This window comes from Tachyglossus aculeatus, chromosome 4 (genome assembly GCF_015852505.1).
Source record: "Tachyglossus aculeatus isolate mTacAcu1 chromosome 4, mTacAcu1.pri, whole genome shotgun sequence".
Classification (NCBI taxonomy): Eukaryota; Metazoa; Chordata; class Mammalia; order Monotremata; family Tachyglossidae; genus Tachyglossus; species Tachyglossus aculeatus.
The window spans coordinates 135481039-135504440 of NC_052069.1; the positions used below are offsets into that span (position 1 = coordinate 135481039).

Here is a 23402-nt window from a genome sequence, read left to right on the forward strand (position 1 = left end):
GTGCTGGCACATAGTAAGTGCTTAACAAACACCATAAAAAACCCACATCTCTTGCCTTCATCCTGTCTTATATTCTACACCCCATCTTGATTTCTTTTTTTATTTTTTTTTCTCACTCTCTCATTTTCTTCTGGAGTCCAGAGACACTGGAATCACAGGGACAGAATCTCAAAATCACCTTTGATTCTGCCCCTTTTGCATTCTCCAGCCAGTTGCGCCAACTTGTACTTCCCAAAAGCTTAGTACAGTGCTCTGCACACAGTAAGCGCTCAATAAATACGATTGAATGAATGAACGAATGAATTTGTTAAGCGCTTACTATGTGCCAAACACAGTACTATAGAAGCAGCATGGCTCAGTGGAAAGAGCCCGGGCTTTGGAGTCAGAGGTCATGGCTTCGAATCCCGGCTCCGCCAACGTGTCTGCTGTGTGACCTTGGGCAAGTCATTTAACTTCTCGGAGCCTCAGTTCCCTCATCTGTAAAATGGGGATGATGACTGTGAGCCCCACGTGGGACAACCTGATCACCTTGTATCCCCCCAGCGCTTAGAACAGTGCTTTGCACATAGTAAGTGCTTAACAAATGCCATTATTATTTATTATTATTACTAGGCACTGGGGTAAATAAGAAATAATCAGATTCCCACATGGGGCTCACACTTCAAGTAGAAGCGAGAACAGGTATTATTGAATCCCCACTCTGCTGATGAAGAAACTGAGACAGAGAAGTTAAGTGAAGGTCATCCCATAGATGCGTGGCAGATCTGGGATTAGAACCCAGGTTTTCTGACTACTAGGCTATGCTGCTTCTTCCTCAATTTTCTCTTGAATTTTCCTCTTCCAGTCCACAGTTAAATCCCTCTCCGGCTCCGAAGCCTAAAACATCTCATTCCTGAAATGTTTCACCCCGTCTCCTGCCTGCTTTTCTACCTTCAGCCTTCTTCCTTTCAAATTGTTGGGAAGCAGCATGACCTAGTGGATAATAATTAATGATGGTGTTTATTAAGCGCTTACTACGTGCAAAGAACTGTTCTAAGTGCTGGGGAGGTTACAAGGCGATCAGGTTGTCCCACGGGGGGCTCACAGTTTTTTTAATCCCCATTTTACAGCTGAGTTCACTGAGGCCTGAGAAGTGAAGTGACTTGCCCAAAGTCACACAGCTGACAGTTGGCGGAGCACTGCCCTGGGAGTAAGAAGGGCCTGGGTTCTAATCCTGATCCGCCACTTATCTTCTAGGTAGTCTTGGGCAAGTCACTTAATTTCTCAGTGTCTCAGCTATCTCATCTTTAAAATGGGGATTAAGACTGTGAGCCCCATGTGGGACATAAGCTGGATCCAACCTGATTAGCTGGTATCTACCGCGGCACTCATTCATTCATTCAATCATATTTATCAAGCGCTTACTGTGCGCAGAGCACTGTACTAAGCGCTTGGGAAGTACAAGACAGCAACAGATAGAGCCGGTCCCTACCCAACAATGGTGTCACAGTCTAGAAGGGGGAGACAGACAACAAAACAAAACATGTGGACAGGTGTCAAAATCATCAGAACAAATAGAATTAAAGCTATATGCACATTATTAACAAAATAAATACTAAATATGTACACATAAAATAGAGTAATAAAGCTGTACAAATATATAATGCCCGGGCTCTTGCCTCTGAACCACACTGCTTCTCTGTTGGGTAGGGACCGTCTCTATATGTTGCTAACTTGTACTTCCCAAGCGCTTAGTACAGTGCTATGCACACAGTAAGCACTCAGTAAATATGATTGAATGAATGAATATATACAACTGGTGGGGCCAGGATTTGAACCCATGACCTCTGACTCCAAAGCCCGGGCTCTTTCCACTGAGCCATGCTACTTCTCTAAGCTGCTTCACTAAGTCATGCTGTTTCTGTTTCGTATCTGATCACACTGTGTTTGGCACATGATAATAATAATAATAATAATAACAGTGGCATTTATTAAGTGCTTACTATGTGCAAAGCACTGTTCCAAGCGCTGGGGAGGTTACAAGGTGATCAGGCTGTCCCATGGGGGGCTCACAGTCCCAATCCCCATTCTACAGATGAGGGAACTGAGGTACAGGGAAGTTAATAATAATAATAATAATAATAATAATGGCATTTATTAAGCGCTTACTATGTGCAAAGCACTGTTCTAAGCGCTGGGGCGGTTACAAGGTGATCAGGGTGTCCCACAGGGGACTCACAATCTTAATCCCCATTTTCCAGATAAGGGAACTGAGGCTCAGAGAAGTTAAGTGACTTGCCCAAAGTCACACAGCTGACAAGTGGCGGAGCTGGGATTTGAACCCATGACCTCCGACTCCAAAGCCCGGGCTCTTTCCACTGAGCCACGCTGCTTCTCTAATAAGCAGCACTTATTACAGTGCCTGGCACATAGTAAGCACTTAACAAAAGCCACACTTGTTACTGTTCTTTGTACCTTAGTAACCTCATCCGTAAAATAGGGGTTAAGACTGTGAGCCCCACGTGGGACATTCAACATGTCCAAGCTTGCATCTACCCCAGCACTTAGTACACTGCCTGGAACATAGTAAGTGCTTAACAAATGCTATTTTTTTTTAAAAAAAGACTTGCTAAACCCATCTTTCCCCCTCTCAGGATGGCACCCGGAGAGTTTCCAGTACTCTACCAGTCTTGACTACAGGAGGGAGAGTCAAGCAGAGGCCTACCCATTCCATTCGTAGCTTGGGCGGAGGCTAGCGAATGGAAGGCAGGCTGCTACAATCAATCAATCAATCGTATTTATTGAGCGCTTACTGTGTACAGGGCACTGTACTAAGTGCTTCAAGTCAAAACTACAAGTCAAAACTCAGCAGCAGCATGGGAGAGAGTCGACAGTGGAGCCTCATTTAGAAAACTCTTTGGATACACTACCAGAACACTTGCAGATGGAGATGAGGTGTTTTGGGATAGATGTGTCCGTGGAGTCACGGGTTGGAGATGTCTCGACAGCATAAGACAAGACCAGACCCTTTCATATCCACCTTGCCTACGTGAACCCTGATCTTGACGGTGACAGAATAATAATAATAATAATAATAATAATGGCATTTGTTAAGTGCTTGCTTTGTGCCGACCGCTGTTCTAAGCACTGTGGGAGGTACAAGGTCATCAGGTTGTCCCACGTGGGGCTTACAGTCTTGATCCTCATTTTGCAGATGAGGGAACTGAGGCCCAGAGAAGTGAAGTGGCTTGCCCAAAGTCACCCAGCTGATCAGTGGCGGAGCTGGGATTAGAACTCATGACCTCTGACACCCCAGCCCCTGCTCTTTGCGCTCTGCCAAATTCCTAGCCGTAAGCTACACAGATGTAGGGGTGTTGTTTCAGCCACTTGGTTCAGGGGTCTAGTATTCATTCGTGCATGCAATCGTATTTATTGAGCACTTACTGTGTGCAGGACACTGTACTCAACGCTTGGGAAGTACAGATCAGCAACATATAGAGATGGTCCCTGCCCAAAAACGGGTTGAGGTCACTCGAACAATTCTACCTACAGTCCCCCCAACACAGCCTTCTTATCTCATAATAATAATAATTATTATGGTATTTCTTAAGCACTTACTATGTGCCAAGCACTGCTGTAAGTTCTGGAGTAGGTACAAGATAATCAGGTTGTCCCATGGGGGGCTCACATCCCCATTTTACAGCTGAGGTAACTGAGGCACAGAGAAATTAAGTGGTTTGCCCAAGGTCACACAGCAGACACATATCGGACAAGCAGACAAGCTTGTCTTGTATCGGACAAGCAGACAAGCACACACAGCAGAGAAGCAGCGTGACTCAGTGGAAAGAGCCCGGGCTTGGGAGTCAGAGGTCATGGGTTCAAATCCCGGCTCTGCCAAGTGTCAGCTGTGTGACTTTGGGCAAGTCACTTCACTTCTCTAGGCTTCAGTTGCCTCATCTGTAGAATGGGGATTAAGACTGTGAGCCCCCCATGGGACAACCTGATCACCTTGTAACCTCCCCAGCGCTTAGAACAGTGCTTTGCACATAGTAAGCGCTTAATAAATGCCATTATTATTATTATTATTATTATTATTATTATTATTATCAGAGTGGGATTAGAACCCTCGTCCTCTGACTTCCATGCCCGTGCTCTTTCCACTGAGTCACGCTGCTTCTCTGCTGTGTGTTCTTGTCTGCTTGCCCGATACTTGTCTGGTGTGTGACCTTGGGCAAACCAATCAATCAATCAATCAATCGTATTTATTGAGCGCTTACTGTGTGCAGAGCACTGTACTAAGCGCTTGGGAAGTCCAAGTTGGCAACATATAGAGACAGTCCCTACCCAACAGTGGGCTCACAGTCTAAAACCACTGAACTTAGAAGCCATGCTGCTTCCTAGCCTTTACCCATACCCCAAATGTCCCCTCCCCATTTTTTATGTTTGTTAAAGTGCTTACTTTGAGCCAGGCACTGTACTAAGCACTGGAGTAGACACAAGATAATCAGTTAGACGCAGTCCATGTCCCCAGTGGGGATCACAGTCTTAACCCCCATTTTTCTGATGAGGCTGCTGAGGCCCAGAGAAGTGAAGTCACTTGCCCGAGGTCACACAGCAAACTAGGGGCAGAGTCTGGGATTAGAACCCAGATCCTTCTGATTCCCAGCCCTGAGCTATATCCACTGGCCCATGCTGCTTCTAATCAATCAATCAATGGTATTTATTGAGTGCTTACTATGTGAAAGCACTGTATTAAGCGCTTTGGAGAGTACAGTGCAACAGAAATCACAAGCATCTCCTACTTTCAAGACTTTACTAAAACCCTGCTTGTCTCCAGCATTTGATTCTATCCCACTTGGTGATACATCTTTTATGCTCTTTGCCTCTATCACTTATGATTTATGTCCTGTGCATACATTTAGGCTTTTGCAGCCATTCACCCTTCAATATTAATTCGACTGTCCATTCCTCGAGGGAAGAGACCATATCTCATTCTTGCTTGTAATTCCCCTTAATACTCATAATTATGGGGTTTGTCAAGCACTTACTTTGTGCCTGGCACTGTAATAAACACTGCGGTGGATACAAGCAGATCAGGTTGGACTCAGTCCCCGCCCTATGTGGGGCTCAAAGTCTCAATCCCCATTTTACAGGTGAGATAACTGAGGAACAGAGAAGTAAAGTGAGTTGCCCAAGGTCACACAGTAGACAAGTGGCGGAGCTGGGATTAGAACCCCTGACCTTCTGATTTCCAGGCCGGGGCTCTGTCCGCTAAGCCATGCTGCTTCCCTTAGTGCCTGAAACGGGGCATTACCCACATAAATACTGACATTTGACTTACTCAAAGTATGCTATTTAGGGATGGCGGTGATTCAGTTGACATTTAAATAATTTTGGAGCTCCCGTCAGACTGTCCCTTGTGACAGTGAAAATTGAAAAGGTCTTTTTTTATCAAGCCTGAAAAGTATCTGATTCCTGAACGCTTTTCTTTATTCGACATTTTTCTTCTGAAATTCAGAGTGCAGCTGGGGAAGTGGAAATAAAACCCAATTCTGAGTCGCTCTGTGGGGCTTTTTTTTTTAATTTCCTTTTTCCACTTGTTTGTCTTGGGGCGCAAATCAATCAATCAATCGTATTTATTGAGCGCTTACTGTGTGCAGAGCACTGTACTAAGCGCTTGGGAAGTACAAGTTGGCAGCATATAGAAAGTCCCTACCCAACAGTGGGCTCACAGTCTAGAAGGGGAAGACAGAGAACAAAACCAAACATACTAACAAAATAAAATAAATAGAATAGATATGTACAAGTAAAATAAATAGAGTAATAAATATGTACAAACATATATACATATATATAACTCACTGAACTTCTCTCTGCCTCAGTTTCCTCAAAGGCAAAATTGGGATTCAATACCTGTTCTCTCTCCTACTCAGATCGTGAGCCCCATGTGGGACGGATACTGTGTCCGACCTAATGTTTGGCACATAGTAAGCGCTTAAGGATTATCCCCAAACAAAAAGAGATTCAACACTGGAGACACCAGGAGAAAGGCTCCCTCAAGACACCAACGAAGCAGGGCCTGAGCTGGGTACTCTCTTTATTAAAAGATCATTTGGGACAAATGTTTTTGAAGAACTTCAGGAAAGACCCTCAACCAGCAAGAACCGACAGATATGAGACATAAACCACCCCGGCCTCCCAGAATTTTCTGTCAAGATTAGATTAAAACATTTAAAAGCCTTTAATGAGAAGCAGCATGGCCTAGTGGAAAGAGCACAAGCCTGGGAGTCTGAGGACCTGGGTTCTAATGTCGGCTCTGCCCAATCCTTGCTGTGTGACCTTGGGCAAGTCATTTTGCTTTTCTGAGCTTCAGTTCTCCTCTTCTCCTCCTTATATAGACTGTGAACCCCGTGTGGAACAGGGACTGTGTCCAACCTAATTAACTTGTACCTATCCCAGTGGGTAGAACAGTGTTTGATGCAAAGTAGGTATTGAACAAATACCATTAAAAAATTTGGCTACTCCCTTTGTAATATATTTTATTACTCCTCTCTAGGTCATGGGTTCAAATCCCGGCTCTTCCACTCGTCAGCTGTGTGATTTTGGGCAAGTCACTTAACTTCTCTGCGTCTCAGTTACCTCATCTGTAAAATGGGGATTAATCAATCAATCGTATTTATTGAGTGCTTACTGTGTGCAGAGCACTGTACTAAGCACTTGGATTAAGACTGTGAGCCCCCCGTGGGACAACCTGATCACCTTGTAACCTCCCCAGCGCTTAGAACAGTGCTTTGCTCATAGTAAGTACTTAATAAATGCTATCATTATTATTATTGTTAGACTTTAAGCTTCTTGTGGGCAGGGTTGGGATCTACCAACTCTGTTGTATCGTACTCTCCCAACACTTAGTACTGTGTTCTGTACACAGTAAATGCTCAATAAATACAATTGACTGAGACATTCTGATCTCCAGTTACAGAATCATTCGCCCTGATACCAAATGCTTCAGACGAGAAAAAGCTGTTTAATTCTTCCCATTCCCTGGACTGACCGAGCCAAGGGAAGATTGGGAATCAAAGCGCCCAATATTCTCATCTCTTCAGAGTTGATTCCACTCTTTGATTATTTTCCCCACTCTTTCTTCTCATAGAATTTCACAACAGTCCTGGGAATCAGAAGGTCGTGGGTTCTAATCCCAGCTCTGCAACGTGTCTGCTGCGTGACCCTGGGCAAGTCACTTCACTTCTCTGCGCCTCAGTTACCTCATCTGTAAAATGGGGATTGAGATGGTGAGCCCCTCACTTGTATTTGCTCGTAATCTCCCCAGCACTAAGCAAAGTGCCTGGCCCATAGTAAGCGCTTAACAAATACCAAAATTATTATTGTTGTTATCATTACATGGAAGAGACCTGAGAGAGGTCAGTATTTGATTGTCTTTGTGTCTGAAATTTCTCACAGTCATGGAGTGGAAGTGTCTTGAGAGATCAGTTGTCTCTGTGTGACATTGTCTCTTGCCTGCTGTGTGTGACCTTGGGCAAGTCACATCACTTCTTTGGGCCTCAGTTCCCTTATTCATTCATTCATTCATTCAGTTGTATTTATTGAGCACTTATATGTGCAGAGCACTGTACTAAGCGCTTGAGAAGTACAAGTCGGCAACATATAGAGACGGTCCCTACCCAACAACGGGCTCACAGTCTAGAAGGGGATCTGTACACTGGGGATGAAGACTGTGAGCCCATATAGGACATGGACTGAGTCCAACATGATTAGCTTGTATCTACGCCAGCGCTTATTACAGTATTTGGCACATAGTAAATGCTTAACAAATACCATTAAAAAAAGGATAATCTATTCATCTTTTTTCTCCCCCACAGTCATCCACACACCAAACCATCCCTGGCAAATGAATGATCATTTCTTCCCTACTCTTGTCACCTAACTCTTTCAGAGGTCCAACATTGAAGAAAGAAGGTTTGATCCACCTCTTTTATCATCATCAATCATATTTATTGAGCGCTTACTATGTGCAGAGCACTGTACTAAGCGCTTGGGAAGTACAAATTGGCAACATATAGAGACAGTCCCTACCCAACAGTGGGCTCACAGTCTAAAAGACTTTCATGAGGAAGTTAAGAGAAGCAATGTGGCTTAGTGGATAGAGCAGGGACCTGAGGGTCAGAAGGACCTGGGTTCTAATCCCAGCTCCGCCACTTGTCTGCTCTCTGATTCTAATCTTGGGCAAGTCACTTCAACTTCTCTGAGCCTCAGTTACCTCATTTGTGAAATGGAGATTAAGACTGTGAGCCCCACATGAGACAGGGTTTGTGTCCAACCTGGTTACCTCGTATCTACCCCAGCACTTAGTACAGTGCCTGGCAATTAGTAAACGCTTAACAAATTCCATTTAAAAAACAGAAAATCCATTTCCTTTTGTCCTGGCATGAGATTGAAGAGGTGTCATGTCTAGACTGTAAGCCTGGTGTGGGCAGAGGATGTGTTTGTTTTTTGTTGTATTATACTCTCCTAAATTCTTAGATTAGTGCTTTGCACGCAGTAAGCGCTCAGTAAATATGAATGATCTTTCCAAGTCACAGATATGACTTGATAAGGGCACGAGTTCAAAGATGGCACTACTAATGGGGAATCCCCAATGGATTTGCTTTGAACAAGTGCTACTCTGGCCACCTGTGCTTCTGACCCCATTCCCTCTCATCTTATGAAATCTCTCGCTCCATCCCTCCTCCCCTCCTTAACTTCCATCTTCAACTGCTCACTCTCCTCTGGTTCTTTCCCCTCTGTCTTCAAACATGCCCACATCTCCCTCATCCTAAAAAAAACCCTCTCTTGACCCCACCTCCCCTTCTAGTTATCGCCCTATCTCCCTCCTACCATTCCTTTCCAAACTCCTTGAAAGAGTCGTCTACATGCGCTGACTCGAATTCCTCAACGCCAACTCTCTCCTCAACCCCTTCCAATCTGGCTTCCGTCCCCTACATTCCACCAAAACTGCCCTCTCAAAGGTCACCGATGACCTCCTGCTTGCCAAATCCAACGGCTCCTATTCTATCCTAATCCTCCTCGACCTCTCAGCTGCCTTCAATACTGTGGACCATCCCCTTCTCCTCAACACACTATCCAACCTTGGCTTCACAGACTCTGTCCTCTCCTGGTTCTCCTCTAATCTCTCTGGTCGTTCATTCTCAGTCCCTTTTGCGGGCTCCTCCTCCCCCTCCCATCCCCTTATTGTAGGGGTTCCTCAAGGGTCAGTTCTTGGTCCCCTTCTGTTCTCTATCTACACTCACTCCCTTGGTGAACTCATTTGCTCCCACGGCTTCAACTATCATCTCTACGCTGATGACACCCAAATCTACATCTCTGCCCCTGCTCTCTCTCCCTCCCTTCAGGCTCGAGCCTCCTTCTGCCTCCAAGACATCTCCATCTGGATGTCTGCCCGCCATCTAAAACTCAATATGTCCAAGACTGAACTCCTCATCTTCCCTCCCAAACCCTGCCCTCTCCCTGACTTTCCCATCACTGTTGACGGCACTACCATCCTTCCCCTCTCACAAGCCCGCAACCTTGGTGTCATCCTCGACTCCACTCTCTCGTTCACCCCTCCCATCCAATCCATCACCAAAACCTGCCGGTCTCACCTCCGCAACATCGCCAAGATCTGCTCTTTCCTCTCCATCCAAACCGCTACCCTGCTGGTTTAATCTCTCATCCTTTCCCGACTGGATTACTGCATCAGCCTCCTCTCTGGTCTCCCATCCTCCTGTCTCTCCCCACTTCAGTCTATATTTCATGCCGCTGCCCGGATCATCTTTGTTCAGAAACGCTCTGGGCATGTTACTCTCCTCCTCAAAAATCTCCAGTGGCTACCAATCAACCTACGCATCAGGCAAAAACTCCTATTCTCGGCTTCAAGGCTGTCCATTACCTCACCCCCTCCTACCTCACGTCCTTCTTTCCTTCTCCAGCCCAGCCCACACCCTCCACTCCTCTGCGGCTAATCTCCTCACTGTGCCTCGTTCTCACCTGTCCCGCCGTCGGCCCCCGGCCCACATCCTCCCCATGGCCTGGAATGCCCTCCCTCCGCACATCCGCCAAGCTCGCTCTCTTCCTGCCTTCGAAGCCCTACTGAGAGCTCACCTCCTCCAGGAGGCCTTCCCAGACTGAGCCCCCTCCTTCCTCTCCCCCTCCTCCCCCTCCCCATTCCCCCCGCTTTACCTCCTTCCCCTCCCCACAGCACCTGTATATGTTTGTACAGATTCATTACTCTATTTAGTTTACTTGTACATATTTACTATTCTATTTCTTTTATTTTGTTAATATGTTTTATTTTGTTGTCTGTCTCCCCCTTCTAGACTGTGAGCCCGCTTCTGGGTAGGGACCTTCTCTATATGTTGCCAACTTGTACTTCCCTAGCACTGAGTACAGTGCTCTGCACACAGTAAGCACTCAATAAATACGATTGAATGAATGAATGAAGGAATGAATGAACAAGAAGACTAATCAATCAGTCGCATTTATTGAGCACCTATTCTGTGTAGAGCACTGTACTAGGTGCTCGGGAATACACAATGCAACAGAGTTGAAAGACACAATCCTTGCCCGCAGGGATTTTAATACTCCATTTCCTGAACAACTCATGAAGAGATTGACTTCTGCTAGACAGTACAGATCTCATTGGCATGGACTTCTCTTCTCACTGATAATCTTGTCAAAACCCTTTCTCAAGAAGACCTATCCATATCCTGATTGCCGCACGACAGCCTCTTCGGCCCACAGCTGCTGTCTCTGGGTGTCCCTGCCAATCAATCGGCCCATCAATCAATCGTATTTATCGAGCACTTATTGTGTGCAGAGCACTGTACTAAGCACTTGTAAGAGTACAATATAACAGAGATGATAGACACCTTCCCTGTCCACAATGAGCTCAACAGCCTAGACTGGGAGAGATAGATGTTAATATAAATATTATATAATATAAATATTATAAGAGAGAAGCAGCGTGACCTAATGGATGGAGCCCAGGCGTTCAATAAATACCACTGATTGATTGCTGAGAGGCACATGCAGAGGCATGAGATCTAGCAGGGGATGTGTCTGTTTATTGTTGTGTTGTATTCTCCCAAGTGCTTAGTACAGTGCTGTGCATATGGTAAGCGCTCAATAAATACAAATGAATGAATAAACGAATGTGCAGCCTGACCACCGAGAGGTTGAAGCAGAGCGTGGAGTCCCGACTCCTCTGTGTGAACTCAGGTCTGTGTTTTGGGCAATCGGCCCCCACGGTCCACTGATTTCTTGTTTATTTCTCAGGGTGACTCCAACGAAGCCACCCATCCTTTGCAGCGTGGCCTCACTGTCAAAACCAAAGTCTCCACTTCTCCTTTCTACACCTGGGGCACGAGGCTAAAGGACAAGCCCAAAACCCCTGAGTGAAGATCTGCAGTGTGGCATGGATCGGAAGGAGGGGAAATGGAAGCAGAAGGGATCTATGAGAATATCTATCCAGGGAAAGTATCTCCGCAGATGCTGGGTAAGGATGCAGGCATCAAATCCTGTGCTCTTTTTGCTTGGACAAACCCTCTTTTTATTTTAACCATCTTCGTGAAATTCCCTGTTCTAAGTTGTGCACTTTTAAATGGCCTAGTTTCTTTGGGGTGATAAAGGGATTATTAGTAGTAGTAATAATAATAATAGTATTTTTTAAGCACTTATTATGTGCCAGGCACTGTACTGAGCACTGGGGAGGGTTATTGATGAATCAGCGGCACCAGGAGGAGAACTAGGCATTATAGAGGAATTGGTCCTGAGTCCTGCAGTGGTTTTTATTATTGATGACGAGATGAGAATATCATCTCAAAAAAGCGAACTTGAAAATGCTTTTTTTTTTCAAATTATTCATCTAATCAACAGGGGTTTTTTTTTTTTTGAAGATCCACTATGTGCAGAGCTATGTACTAAGCACTTGGGAGAGTCTAATATAAGTAAAAGTCACAATGTTGGGCCTAAAGAGCGGATAGTCTAATGGGGGAGGCAGAAAGATGGAATCATTTGCATTTAGGGAGAAAAGAGGAATCAATCCATCCCTCACTGCTATTTATTGAGCACTTACTGTGTGCAGAGCACTGTACTAAGCATTTGGAAGGGTCTAATGTACCAGAGTTGGTAGACACTTTCCCTGCCAACAACCAGCTTACGGCTTAGGTTTGAACAGGTGGATGTAAAAGAGGATATGTGAATCGATGATAAACAGTAGAGTAGGTAAAAATATGTATATATAGTTCAGTTCTGTGGGTGGCTGTTAATGTTAATTCCCCCCTTCTAGACTGTGAGCCCTTGTTGGGTAGGGATTGTCTCTATTTGTTGCCGAATTGTACTTTCCAAGTGCTTAGTACAGTGCTCTGCACACAGTAGGTGCTCAGTAAATACGATTGAATGAATGAATGAATGAATATTATGTGCAGACAGAGCTAGCTGCTGAGATGATGTGATTTGGAGAGAAGAAAACTAATTGGGGAAATTACTTAAGGAAGGATCATTAATGTCTCATCTCCCTCATAGAGAAGCAGCGTGGCTCAGTGGAAAGAGCCCGGGCTTTGGAGTCAGAGGTCATGGGTTCAAATCCCAGCTCCGCCACTTGTCAGCTGTGTGACTTTGGGCAAGTCACTTCACATGGGGATTAAGACTGTGAGCCCCCCGTGGGAGCTGATCACCTGTATCCCCCCAGCGCTTAGAACAGTGCTTTGCACATAGTAAGTGCTTATTAAATACCATTATTATTATTATTATTATTATTATTATTATTATCTCCCCACACACTTTGTTGTAGTGTTTGTTAAGCGCTTACTATGTGCCAGACATTATACTAAGTGCTGGGGCAGATGCAAGCTAATCATTCATTCATTCAATCGTATTTAATTCAAACGTCAATCGTACTGCCAACTTGTACTTCCCAAGCGCTTAGTACAGTGCTCTGCACACAGTAAGCGCTCAATAAATACGATTGATGATGTTGATGATGATTTATTGGGCGCTTACTGTGTGCAGAGCACTGGACTAAGCGCTTGGGAAGTACAAGTCGGCAACATCAGCCGATGTCTCAAAAGAGAGTCACCGTCTTAATCCCCATTTTACTGATGAGGGAACTGAGGCCCAGAGAAGTGAAGTGAATTCCCCTAGGTCACACGGCAGATGAGTGGCGGAGCCGGGATTAGAACCCAGGTCCTTCCAACTCCCAGGCCCAGAATCTATCCACTAGGCTGCACCGCTTCTGCACTTCTGGCACTGGGGCACACACCCCTACCCTCACACTGTGATTCTTATGACATGTATTTTTACCCTCTACTGTTTCCTCCTACCTGTAATTTATTTTTTTGTCTGTCTTCCCTGCTAGACTGTAAGCTCTTTACGGGCAAGGATCAGGTCTGCTAACGTTTTTACACTTTCTGAATCAATCCCCCCAAATTAGACTGTGAAAACTTGTGGGAAACGGACTGTGTCTGAGACGATTATCTTGTAGCAACCCCAGTGCTTAGAACAGTGTTGGAAATATGGGCTTTTGGCACATAGTAAGCTCCTGAGAAATACCATAAAAAACAAATAAATAAATACCATCGATTGATTTCCTTAAAGTTTTTTTAAGCACTTACTAGTCAGTCAGTCGTATTTATTGAGCGCTTACTGTGTGCAGAGCACTGTACTAAGTGCTTGAGGGAGGACAATGTAACAATAAACTGACACATTCCCTGCCCACAACGAACACTTACACATAGTAAGTGTTTATTAATAATAATAATGGTATTTGTTAAGCACTTAATAACAATAATACTAAGCACAATGATGGTATTTGTTAAGTGCTTACTATGTGCAAAGCACTGTTCTAAGCGCTGGGGAGGTTACAAAGTGATCAGGTTATCCCACGGGGGCTCACGGTCTTAATCCCCAATTTACAGTTGAGGTAACTGAGGCACAGAGAAGTTAAGTGACTTGCCCAAAGTCACACAGCTGACGTGGCGGAGCTGGGATTTGAACCCACGACCTCTGACTCCAAATCCCATGCTCTTTCCACTGAGCCACGCTGCTTCTCATATATGCTTCTTAATACATGTCATTATCATTACCAATTCTTTTATATTGTACTCTCCCAAGCATTTAGTACCGTGCTGTGCACACAGCAAGTGCTCAATAAATACCATCGATTTATAATGTGTCTATCAATTCTGTTGTTTTGTCCTCTCCCAAATTCTTAGGACAGTGCTCAGCACCCAGTAGCATTCTATAAATATGATTGATTGATTGTCTAATAAACTGGGAGGTGATCCAAGAGCCAGATCTAGCTTCTGAAGGACCATCTCTACATGTTGCCAACATGTACTTCCCAAGCGCTTAGTACAGTGCTCTGCACACAGTAAGCGCTCAATAAATACAATTGAATGAATGAATGAAGGGGGAGTTCAGGGGCTGTCTCGCCATGGAGGCTTTTATCCTTTAGATCCATTTATCATCATCAGTGCTACTTACTGAGTGCTTACGGTGTCCAGAGCACTGTACTAAACTCTTGTACAAGAAGGTCACAGATTCTAATGCCGCTCCGCCACTTGTCTGCTGTGTGACCTTGGGCAAGTCACTTCATTTCCATGTGCCTCAGTTACCTCATCTGTAAAATGGGGATCGAGACTGTAAGCCCCACATGGGACAGGGACTGTGTACAACCCAGACTGAGCCCCCTTTTTCCTCTCCTCCTCCCCATCCCCCTGACCTACCTCCTTCCCCTCCCCACAGCACCTGTGTATATGTTTGTACCGATTTATTAGTCTATTTATTTTACTTGTACATATTTACTATTCTATTTATTTTGTTAATGATGTGCATCTAGCTTTAATTCTATTTGTTCTGACGACTTGACACCTGTCCACATGTTTTGTTTTGTTGTGTGTCTCCCCTTTCTTGACTGTGAGCCCTTTGTTGGGTAAGGACCGTCTCTATATCGTTGCCAACTTGTACTTCCCAAGCGCTTAGTACAGTGCTCTGCACACAGTAAGTGCTCAATAAATACGATTGAATGAATGAATGAATGAACCCGATTTGCTTGTTTCCACCCCAGTGCTTAGTTCAATGCCTGGTACAAAGTAAGCGCTTGACAAATGCCATCATCATTATTATTAAAATTATTATTACAACAGAGTTGGTAGACGCATTCCCTGCCCACAGGAAGCTGACAGTCTAGAGGGGGGAAACAGACATTAATATGAATCAATAATTTATATTATAAAAATATAGAGAGAGCTGACAGTCTAGGGGAAGACAGACATTAATATGAATCAATCATTTATAATATATAAAGATAGAAAGAGCTGACAGTCTAGAGGGGGAGACAGGCGTTAATATAAATCAATAATTTCTAACGTATAAATATAGAGATAAGCAGTGTTGCCTGCTGGTTAGAGCACAGGACTGGGAGTCAGAGGGACCTGGGTTCCAATCCTGACTCTGCCACTTCTCTGCGGTGTGACCTTGGACAAGTCCCCTAACTTCTCTTGGCCTCAGTTCCCGCGTCTGAAAATGGGGATGAAGACCGCGAGCCCCACGTTGAGATGTGGACTGTGTCCAACCTGATTAGCTTGTTTCTACCACAGTGCCTGGCACAGAGAAAGCATTTAGCCAGTACCATTATTGTAGATAATTGTTGTAGAAAATTATTCTAGAAAAAAGTAGATATATAATTTACATAGAATATAACATATTATAATGATATACAATATATTATATAGAATATAATATATTATAATGATATCCAATATAATATATTATACTGTATCATATACTATGTATAGAATATATATTATAATGATATCCAATATAATATATTATACTCTATCATATACTATGTATGTATAGAATATAATATATTATAATGATATCCAATATAATATATTATACTATATCATATAATATGTATGTAATTAATATGTTTATATGTTTAGATATATAATTTATAATTTTCTCTCCCCTCCAGAACTACCCCCTAAGGAAAAGCTCCCTCCAGCCCACAGTACCCCCTGGATCGCCCAAGTTATCCTGACCCTCTTGGTGGTGGCCCTGATCTCCTCCCTCATCACCATGTTCATCCTGTGTAAGTTCCTTGGGAGCCGTGGGCTCCAAATTCTTGGAATTGTCTCTGATTAGAAGGCTGAGTTGTCACAGGACGGGTGTCAGAAGCAGCATGGTCTGGTGGAAACAGCACAGGCCTAGGAGCCAAGAGGACCTGGGTTCTAATCCCGGCCCCGCTGGGTGAGATTGGGTGACCTCGGGTGAGTCGCTTCACTTCTCCTCATCTGTAAAATGGGGATTAAGACTGTGAACCCCATCTGGGACTTAATTAGCTTGGATCTTCCCTAGGGCTTAGTACAGTGCCTGGCACATGGTAAGTGCTTAACAAAAAAGAAGGAAAAGAAAAGGTAATTTAATTAAATGACATTTAATCCCTCCCATTTAGGCCCCATATGAGACAGGGACAATGTCCGACCTAATTATCTTGTATCTACCTCAGCACCTGCCCTCTCAGGATGGCACCTGGAGAGTTTCCAGTACTTGCCAGTCTTGACTTTGGGAGGGAGAGTCAAGCTGAGGCAGACCTGTTCCATTCCTAGCTTGGGCAGTGGAATGCAATCGGCTAATGTAATTAGCTTTGTCTGCTTTGTGGCCTTGGGAAAGTCACACTTCACTTTTCCATGCCTCAGTTCCCTCATCCGTAAAAAGGGGATTAAGATCGTGAGCCCAATACAATTGTGAGTACAATACAACAATAAATGGATAAACTCCTAACCCACAACGAGCTATTCTTCTTCTTCTTCCTATATGTTATAGAACTCAGGATGGAAACTGAGTTCCAGTTATTCACCCTGATCTGCCCACAGCCACACTTTTAAGTCTTTTTTTTTTTTTTACAGTATTTGTTAAGTGCTTACTAGGTTCCAGCCTCTGTACTAAGCGCTGGAGTAGATACACGCTAATTAGGTTGGACACAGTCCCGGTCCCACGTGGGGCTCACAATCTTAATCCCCTTTTTACAAACTCCCTTGCGCTGGGCAACAGAGGCACGGGAGAGAATCGAGAGCGGAGACTCAAGTTGACTGTGCGGAAGAAGGCCATGGTAAACCGCTTCCAGATTTTTCCCAAGAAAACTCTATGGATACACTACCAGATTGGTTGTAGGTGGAGGAAGGGGATTCTAGGAGAGATGCGTCCATGGAGCTGCTAGGGGTTGGAGATGAATCGACAGCATAAAGCAAGATGAGACCTCAGCACTTAGTGTAGTGCTTGGTGTAAATGCTTCATGCCATTCTTCTCGTTATTCTTTTATGTTGCATAACAGAATGAAAACTCAGCATAATGCATCGCATAAAGGCGTAACAAATACTATTCATTCATTCAATGGTATTTATTGAGTGCTTACTGTGTGCAAAGCACTGTACTAAGTGCTTAGGAGAGTACAATACAACAATAAATGGATACATTCCTGGCCCACAATGAGCTAGTCTTCTTCTTATTCCTATATGTTATAGAACTCAGGATGGAAACTGAGTTCCAGTTATTCACCCTGATCTGCCCACAATCACACTTTTAAGTCTTTTTTTTTTTTTACAGTATTTGTTAAGTGCTTACTAGGTTCCAGCCTCTGTACTAAGCGCTGGAGTAGATATAAGCTAATTAGGTTGGACACAGTCCCTGTCCCACCTGGGGTTCACAATCTTAATCCCCATTTTACAGATGAGGGAACTGAGGCATAGGAAAGTGAAGTGTGACTCTCCCAAGGCCACAAAGCAGACAAGCGGGAGAACCAGGATTAGAAGCCAGGTCCTTCTGACTCCCAGTGCTCTATTCACGAGGCCATGCTGCTTCTTAACATGGCAGATTCAACATAGCACTCATTTAACTGTTTATCATTGATCTGCATTTTTTTATCACTTGCATCTATGCTCTGACTCTCAGCTCCCGTACATTCCTCATCTGTAAAATGGGGATTAAGACTGTGCCATGCTGCTTCTCTAAATAAGTCTTCTTATAGTTGGCTTCCTATAATTCCTTACAGTTTATTCTCCTGATATTTCCATTCTGCTTTTTATTTTTATTTTTATTTTTATTTTTTTTTTAGATTTTCAGCAAGAGAGGTGCCTCCCACCAAAGGAAGTCAGGAGGACTGGGAGAAAAGGCTGTTTGGAGAACAGTTCATCAGTTTGGGACATCGAGATGTTACAGGATCGTGCGGAGAATTTCAGCATCCTGTATGCCACCGTCAGAGAGGAGTACGGTAATTCTGCCAAACTCCACCACTCATTTGGCTGAAGGGGGTCTTCTTCTTGCCTCGCAATCAGTCAGTCAATCAGTCATATTTACTGAACACTTACGATGTACAGAACCTCTAGACTGTAAGCTCGTTGCGGGCAGGGAATGTGTCTGTTATTTTTATATTTGGTACTCTCCCAAGCGCTTACTGCACACAGTAAGAGCTCAATAAATATGATTGACTGGCTGACGCCGGAGCGCTGTACTAAGCACTTGGGGAGTTCATTCATTCATTCAGTCATTCAGTCGTTTTTGTTGAGCGTTTACTGGGTGCAAAGCATTGCACTGAGCGCTTGGGAGAGTACAGTATAACGATAAACGGACGCATTCCCTGCCCATAATGAGCTTACACACATCCACACATTTTCCATCCATATCTCTCTTGCGGGCTTTCTGATGTATTTTCTCATAGAAGAAAAATGTCTCTTTCCCTTCACAGCCAAGCCCCAACCCCCTCAACCCTTCAACTGGCAAGTTTCCTTTCACCTGACCTGGGTACCTGGGCAAGGAGCATGGCAAAGTGGATAGAGCCCCTGCCCGGGAGTCATGGGTTCTAACTCTGGCTTCACCACTTGTCTGACCTTGGGCAAGTCACTTCACCTCTCCAGGCCTCAGTTAATTCATCTGTAAAATGGGGATTGAGCCCCACATGGGACAGGGACTGTGTCCAATTTGATTAGCTTGTATCCACCGCAGCACCTGGCACATAGTAAGTGCTTAATAAAAACCATTATTATTATTATTATTCACTGAACTGGGCATCCTGAGCTGACAGAGCCTTTCAGAGGAAAGTTTTGCTGCCAAGGATGGGGTGAGGTGGCAATCATCACCAAAACTGCTGCCAGTTTACCTGCCCAGACACACAATATCTCTCTGTCTCTCTCCCTGTCTCTCTCTCTCTCTGTCTCTCTCTCTCTCTCTCTGTATGCCAATGGAGCCATTGGAAGTGGTGGGCAAAAATTCTGTGGACAAAAAGTCACTTTGTGAAAAAGTGAGAGCCCTGGGGGATGGGAGAAAAGGGACACTAGTTTTTGTTTTTATTTTATGGTATGTAAGCCCTTAAACCTATATTCCAGGCTCATTAGTAAGCTCTGGGTACATACAAATTAATCAGGTTGGGTTTCATTTTTCTATTCTTGAACACTTACTGTGTGCAGAGCACGATACTAAGTGCTTGGGAGAGTACAGTACAACAATAAACAGACCCATTCCCTACCCACAGTGAGCTTACAGTCTAGAGGATACAGCCCATGTCCCACATGGGGCTCACGGACTTAAAACCCATTTTACAGATGAAGGAACTGAGGCCCAGAGAAGTGATATGACTTACCCAAGGTCACACAGCAGATAAGTGGCAGAGCGGTATTAAAACCCAGGTCCTTGTGGCTTTCTGGACTGTGCTGTATCATCATCATCATCATCATAAATCGTATTTATTGAGCGCTTACTGTGTGCAGAGCACTGTACTAAGCGCTTGGGAAGTACAAATTATCCACTAGGCCACGCTGCCGTGATCACATCTGTGCCCACACACGACCCATTGACCAGCATTATGGCAAGAGAAAATTGCATCTAGGGGGATCAAGGAATGCAAAAAAAACCCAAGTCACTCTCACTGTCTTCTTCCCCATCTCCAACTATTCAGCACCCAACAGCAGGTTGTATTTGAGGGTGCACTCTCCACTCAGATGTCTGAAGAAGGCTACATAACTCTCTTACACCTAAATACCCCAGAAAATAATAATTGCTTCTCCTCCTCTAAAAGTGAGTCAGATTTCTTTGAATTTTTTTCTATGCATCAAGTACTGTTCTAAGTGCTGTGGTAGATACAAGATAATCAGGTTGGACACTGTCCCTGTCCCACAGCCTAAGGCAAAGGGAGGAGGATTTAATCCCCATTTTACAGATGAGGGAATGGAGGCCCAGAGAAGGTAAACGACTTGCCCAAGGTCACACAGCAGGCAAGTGGAGGGGCTGGGATTAGAACCCAAGTCCTCAGACTCCCATCCCATCACTAGACCACACTGCTCCTTTTGGGAAGGGGGTCGGTCATCCTGACTCATCTCGTCTCTCTCCCCGCTTCCAAGGTACCTTTGTGAAGATGCTCTCCAAAGGCTGGGAATACTACAGAGGGCATCTTTACTACTTTTCCAAAGGGAAGAAGTCCTGGGATAATGCTGAGAAGTTCTGCGTCACGCAGAATTCGCACCTGGCCTCCGTGACATCAGTGGAAGAGCAGGTGGGTGCCAGCCACATTTTTTTTTTTTTGGTGGTGGTTTTCGTTAAAAGCTTCCCATGTGCCAGACAGTCAATCGATCAACAGTATTTATTGAGCACTTAGTGCGTGCAGGGCACTGTACTAAGCTCGTGGGCGTGCACAACACAATAATAGATCAGTCACATTCCCTGCCTAGTGGACCATACCGTTTCTCAAAAAAGATGGGCTTTTTAAGTCTGTGATGTCAACTGTATTCTGTAGGAGTTCCTCTTTAAGTACACATCTGACGTCTATCGGTGGATTGGTCTGACGGACAGGGGGAAAGAAGGCGCCTGGCGCTGGATTGACGGGACGCGGTATAATGAGGCGGAGAACCGGCGGTGAGTTCGGGGGGTCGGCCGTTCCCCCGCCCCGAGCCCCTCACCTTCCTGGAGCTTTATCCTCTGGGTCCCTAAAGTCCTCTAGACTGTCAGCTCGCTGTGGGCAGGGAACTTGTCTGTTCATTGTTATGTTGGACTCTCCCAAGTGCTCTGCATCCAGTAAGCGGTTCTAATCCTGGCTCCGCCACTCGTCTGCCACTTCTCTGCCTCAGTTACCTCATCTGTAAATTGGGGATTGAGACTCTGAGCCCCATGTGGGATGGGGACTGTGTCCAACCCCATTTGCTTGTGTTCACCCCCGCGCTTAGTACAGTGCCTGGCACATAGTAAGTGCTAAGCAAATACCACAGTTATTATTATTGCCAATAATAATAATGATGGCATTTATTAAGGGCTCACAATGTGCATCTAAGCACTGAGGAGGTTACAAGGTGATCAGGTTGTCCCACGGGGGGCTCACAATCTTAATCCCCATTTTAGAGATGAGGTAACTGAGGCACAGAGAAGTTAAGCAATCAGTCATATTTATTGAGTGCTTACTGTGGGCAGGGCACAGTACGTGGGAAGTACAAGTTGGCAACATAATGACTTGCCCATAATGACTTAAATGACTCGCCCAAAGTCACACAGCTGACAATTGGCGGAGCCGGAATTCGAACCCATGACCTCTGACTCCAAAGCCCATGCTCTTTCCACTGAGCCACGCTGCTTCCCCAGCTTAAATGTGATTGAATGAATGAGGAAGGGAAGGCATAGCTCCAAGGCCTAAGAGCTCCTTGGGTATCGAGGGGCCAGGGAAATGACCGTGCCTGCAGGGGCTGTCTCTATCCTTGGGGCTTTGGGGAGGGGAATCCCTGGGCACGCATTCCCGGAGGAGAGGAGAATGGGGGCCTCCTCACCCACAGTAGGCAGAAAAAACAGAGACACACTGGGGGAAAGGGGGATTAACAGCACCCCAGAAAGGAGAGGCAAACTGCATTTTCAGATCCTAGAGGAGAGGAGAGAGAGGGCTTCCTCGTCCAAAGCAGGCAGAAACATCAGGGATAAACTGAGGCAACAAGGGATTAATCTCATCGTACCTCGTTCTCGCCTGTCCCGCCATCGACCCCTGGCCCACGTCATCCCCCGGGCCTGGCATGCCCTCCCTCTGCCCATCCGCCAAGCTAGCTCTCTTCCTCCCTTCAAGGCCCTGCTGAGAGCTCACCTCCTCCAGGAGGCCTTCCCAGAGTGAGCCCCTTCCTTCCTCTCCCCCTCGTCCCCCTCTCCATCCCCCCATCCTACCTCCTTCCCTTCCCCACAGCACCTGTATATATGTATATATGTTTGTACATATTTATTACTCTATTTATTTATTATTTATTTTACTTGTACATATCTATTCTATTTATTTTATTTTGTTAGTATGTTTGGGTTTTTTTTTTTCTCTGTCTCCCCCTTTTAGACTGTGAGCCCAATGTTGGGTAGGGACTGTCTCTATATGTTGCCAATTTGTACTTCCCAAGCGCTTAGTACAGTGCTCTGCACATAGTAAGTGCTCAATAAATATGATTGATTGATTGATTGATTGATTAAACAGCACCCCCAAAAGGGTAGGCAGAGCTCCAGATTAAGGATAAGCAAGCTATATTTTCAGGTCCAAATAGAGCTACACAACTGCTTTCATTTTGGTTGGTCGTACATACCCCAAAAGCTGAGCCATAGTTTCTGCTAAAATAAACCTTCAAAGGCGTATCTTAGGGAATAATAATTATTATGATGATGGTATCTATTGAGCACTGTATGCCAGGCAGTGTACTAAGCGCTGTGGTAGATACAAAATAATTAGCTGAGACAGTTTGCCTCAGTAGATGTCTCAACCTATCAGAGTGGGGTTTCTGCCTGAAGAGGATGACGGGGCAGGGAGACCCCAGTTTTTATAGAACTCTTCCCTGCTGAAAATGCTGGGAAAACTGGGAACGCTGACCCTGAAGTCACAGTGTAGAACATTTGTCCCCTGGGTGAAAGAGTTTGCAGGAGGGAAGGATGTTGTAGACTAGACTGTATGCTCCCTGTGGAGAGGGAATAATAGTAATAATAATAATTTTGATATTTGTTAAGCGCTTACTATGTGCCAGGCACTGTTCTAAGCGCTGGGGTGGATACAAGCAAATTGGGCTGGACACATTTCCCGGCCCATATGGGGCTCGCAGTTTCAGTCCTCATTTTACAGGTGAGGGAACTGAGGCACAGAGAAGTGAAGTGACTTGGCCAAAGCTATCAATTCTGTTGAACTCTCCCAAGCGCTTAGTACAGTTCTCTGTATCTAGTAAGCACTCAATAAATACCACTGATTGATTTTTGTGGCGGATTGGAGTTTGTTGAAAATGGTTTTTGTTAAGTGCCACGCACTGTACTAAGCACAGGGGTCTTGTCCTGGGCTGTCGAGTCGTCCCTGGCCCATAGCGACTCCATGGGCACATCTTTCC

General features: G+C 44.9%; 1 protein-coding gene and 1 long non-coding RNA gene across 4 annotated transcripts in view; both read left to right on the forward strand.

Moving 5' to 3' along the window:
* The window catches only part of LOC119926986, a 31178-nt gene extending 24013 nt beyond the window's left edge, over nucleotides 1–7165 (forward strand). Inside the window, exon 3 of the long non-coding RNA XR_005450377.1 lies at nucleotides 7130–7165. This is a non-coding gene — a long non-coding RNA (uncharacterized LOC119926986). The remainder of the gene's footprint in view (nucleotides 1–7129) is intronic.
* Nucleotides 7166–7228: 63 nt separating this feature from the next.
* LOC119927351 (C-type lectin domain family 4 member F-like) overlaps nucleotides 7229–23402 on the forward strand; it is a 30117-nt gene continuing 13943 nt past the window's right edge. For 2 of the 3 annotated variants that reach the window (XM_038745963.1, XM_038745961.1), the window contains exons 1-6: nucleotides 7229–7268; nucleotides 11308–11527; nucleotides 16010–16126; nucleotides 18149–18304; nucleotides 20427–20578; nucleotides 20819–20937. In XM_038745963.1, the coding sequence (XP_038601891.1) occupies nucleotides 11467–11527; nucleotides 16010–16126; nucleotides 18149–18304; nucleotides 20427–20578; nucleotides 20819–20937 (605 nt within the window). In that variant the 5' untranslated portion in view covers nucleotides 7229–7268; nucleotides 11308–11466. Of the gene's footprint in view, nucleotides 7269–7915; nucleotides 7954–11307; nucleotides 11528–16009; nucleotides 16127–18148; nucleotides 18305–20426; nucleotides 20579–20818; nucleotides 20938–23402 lie in introns of those variants that run through there. The other variant, XM_038745962.1, reaches the window with a different exon arrangement.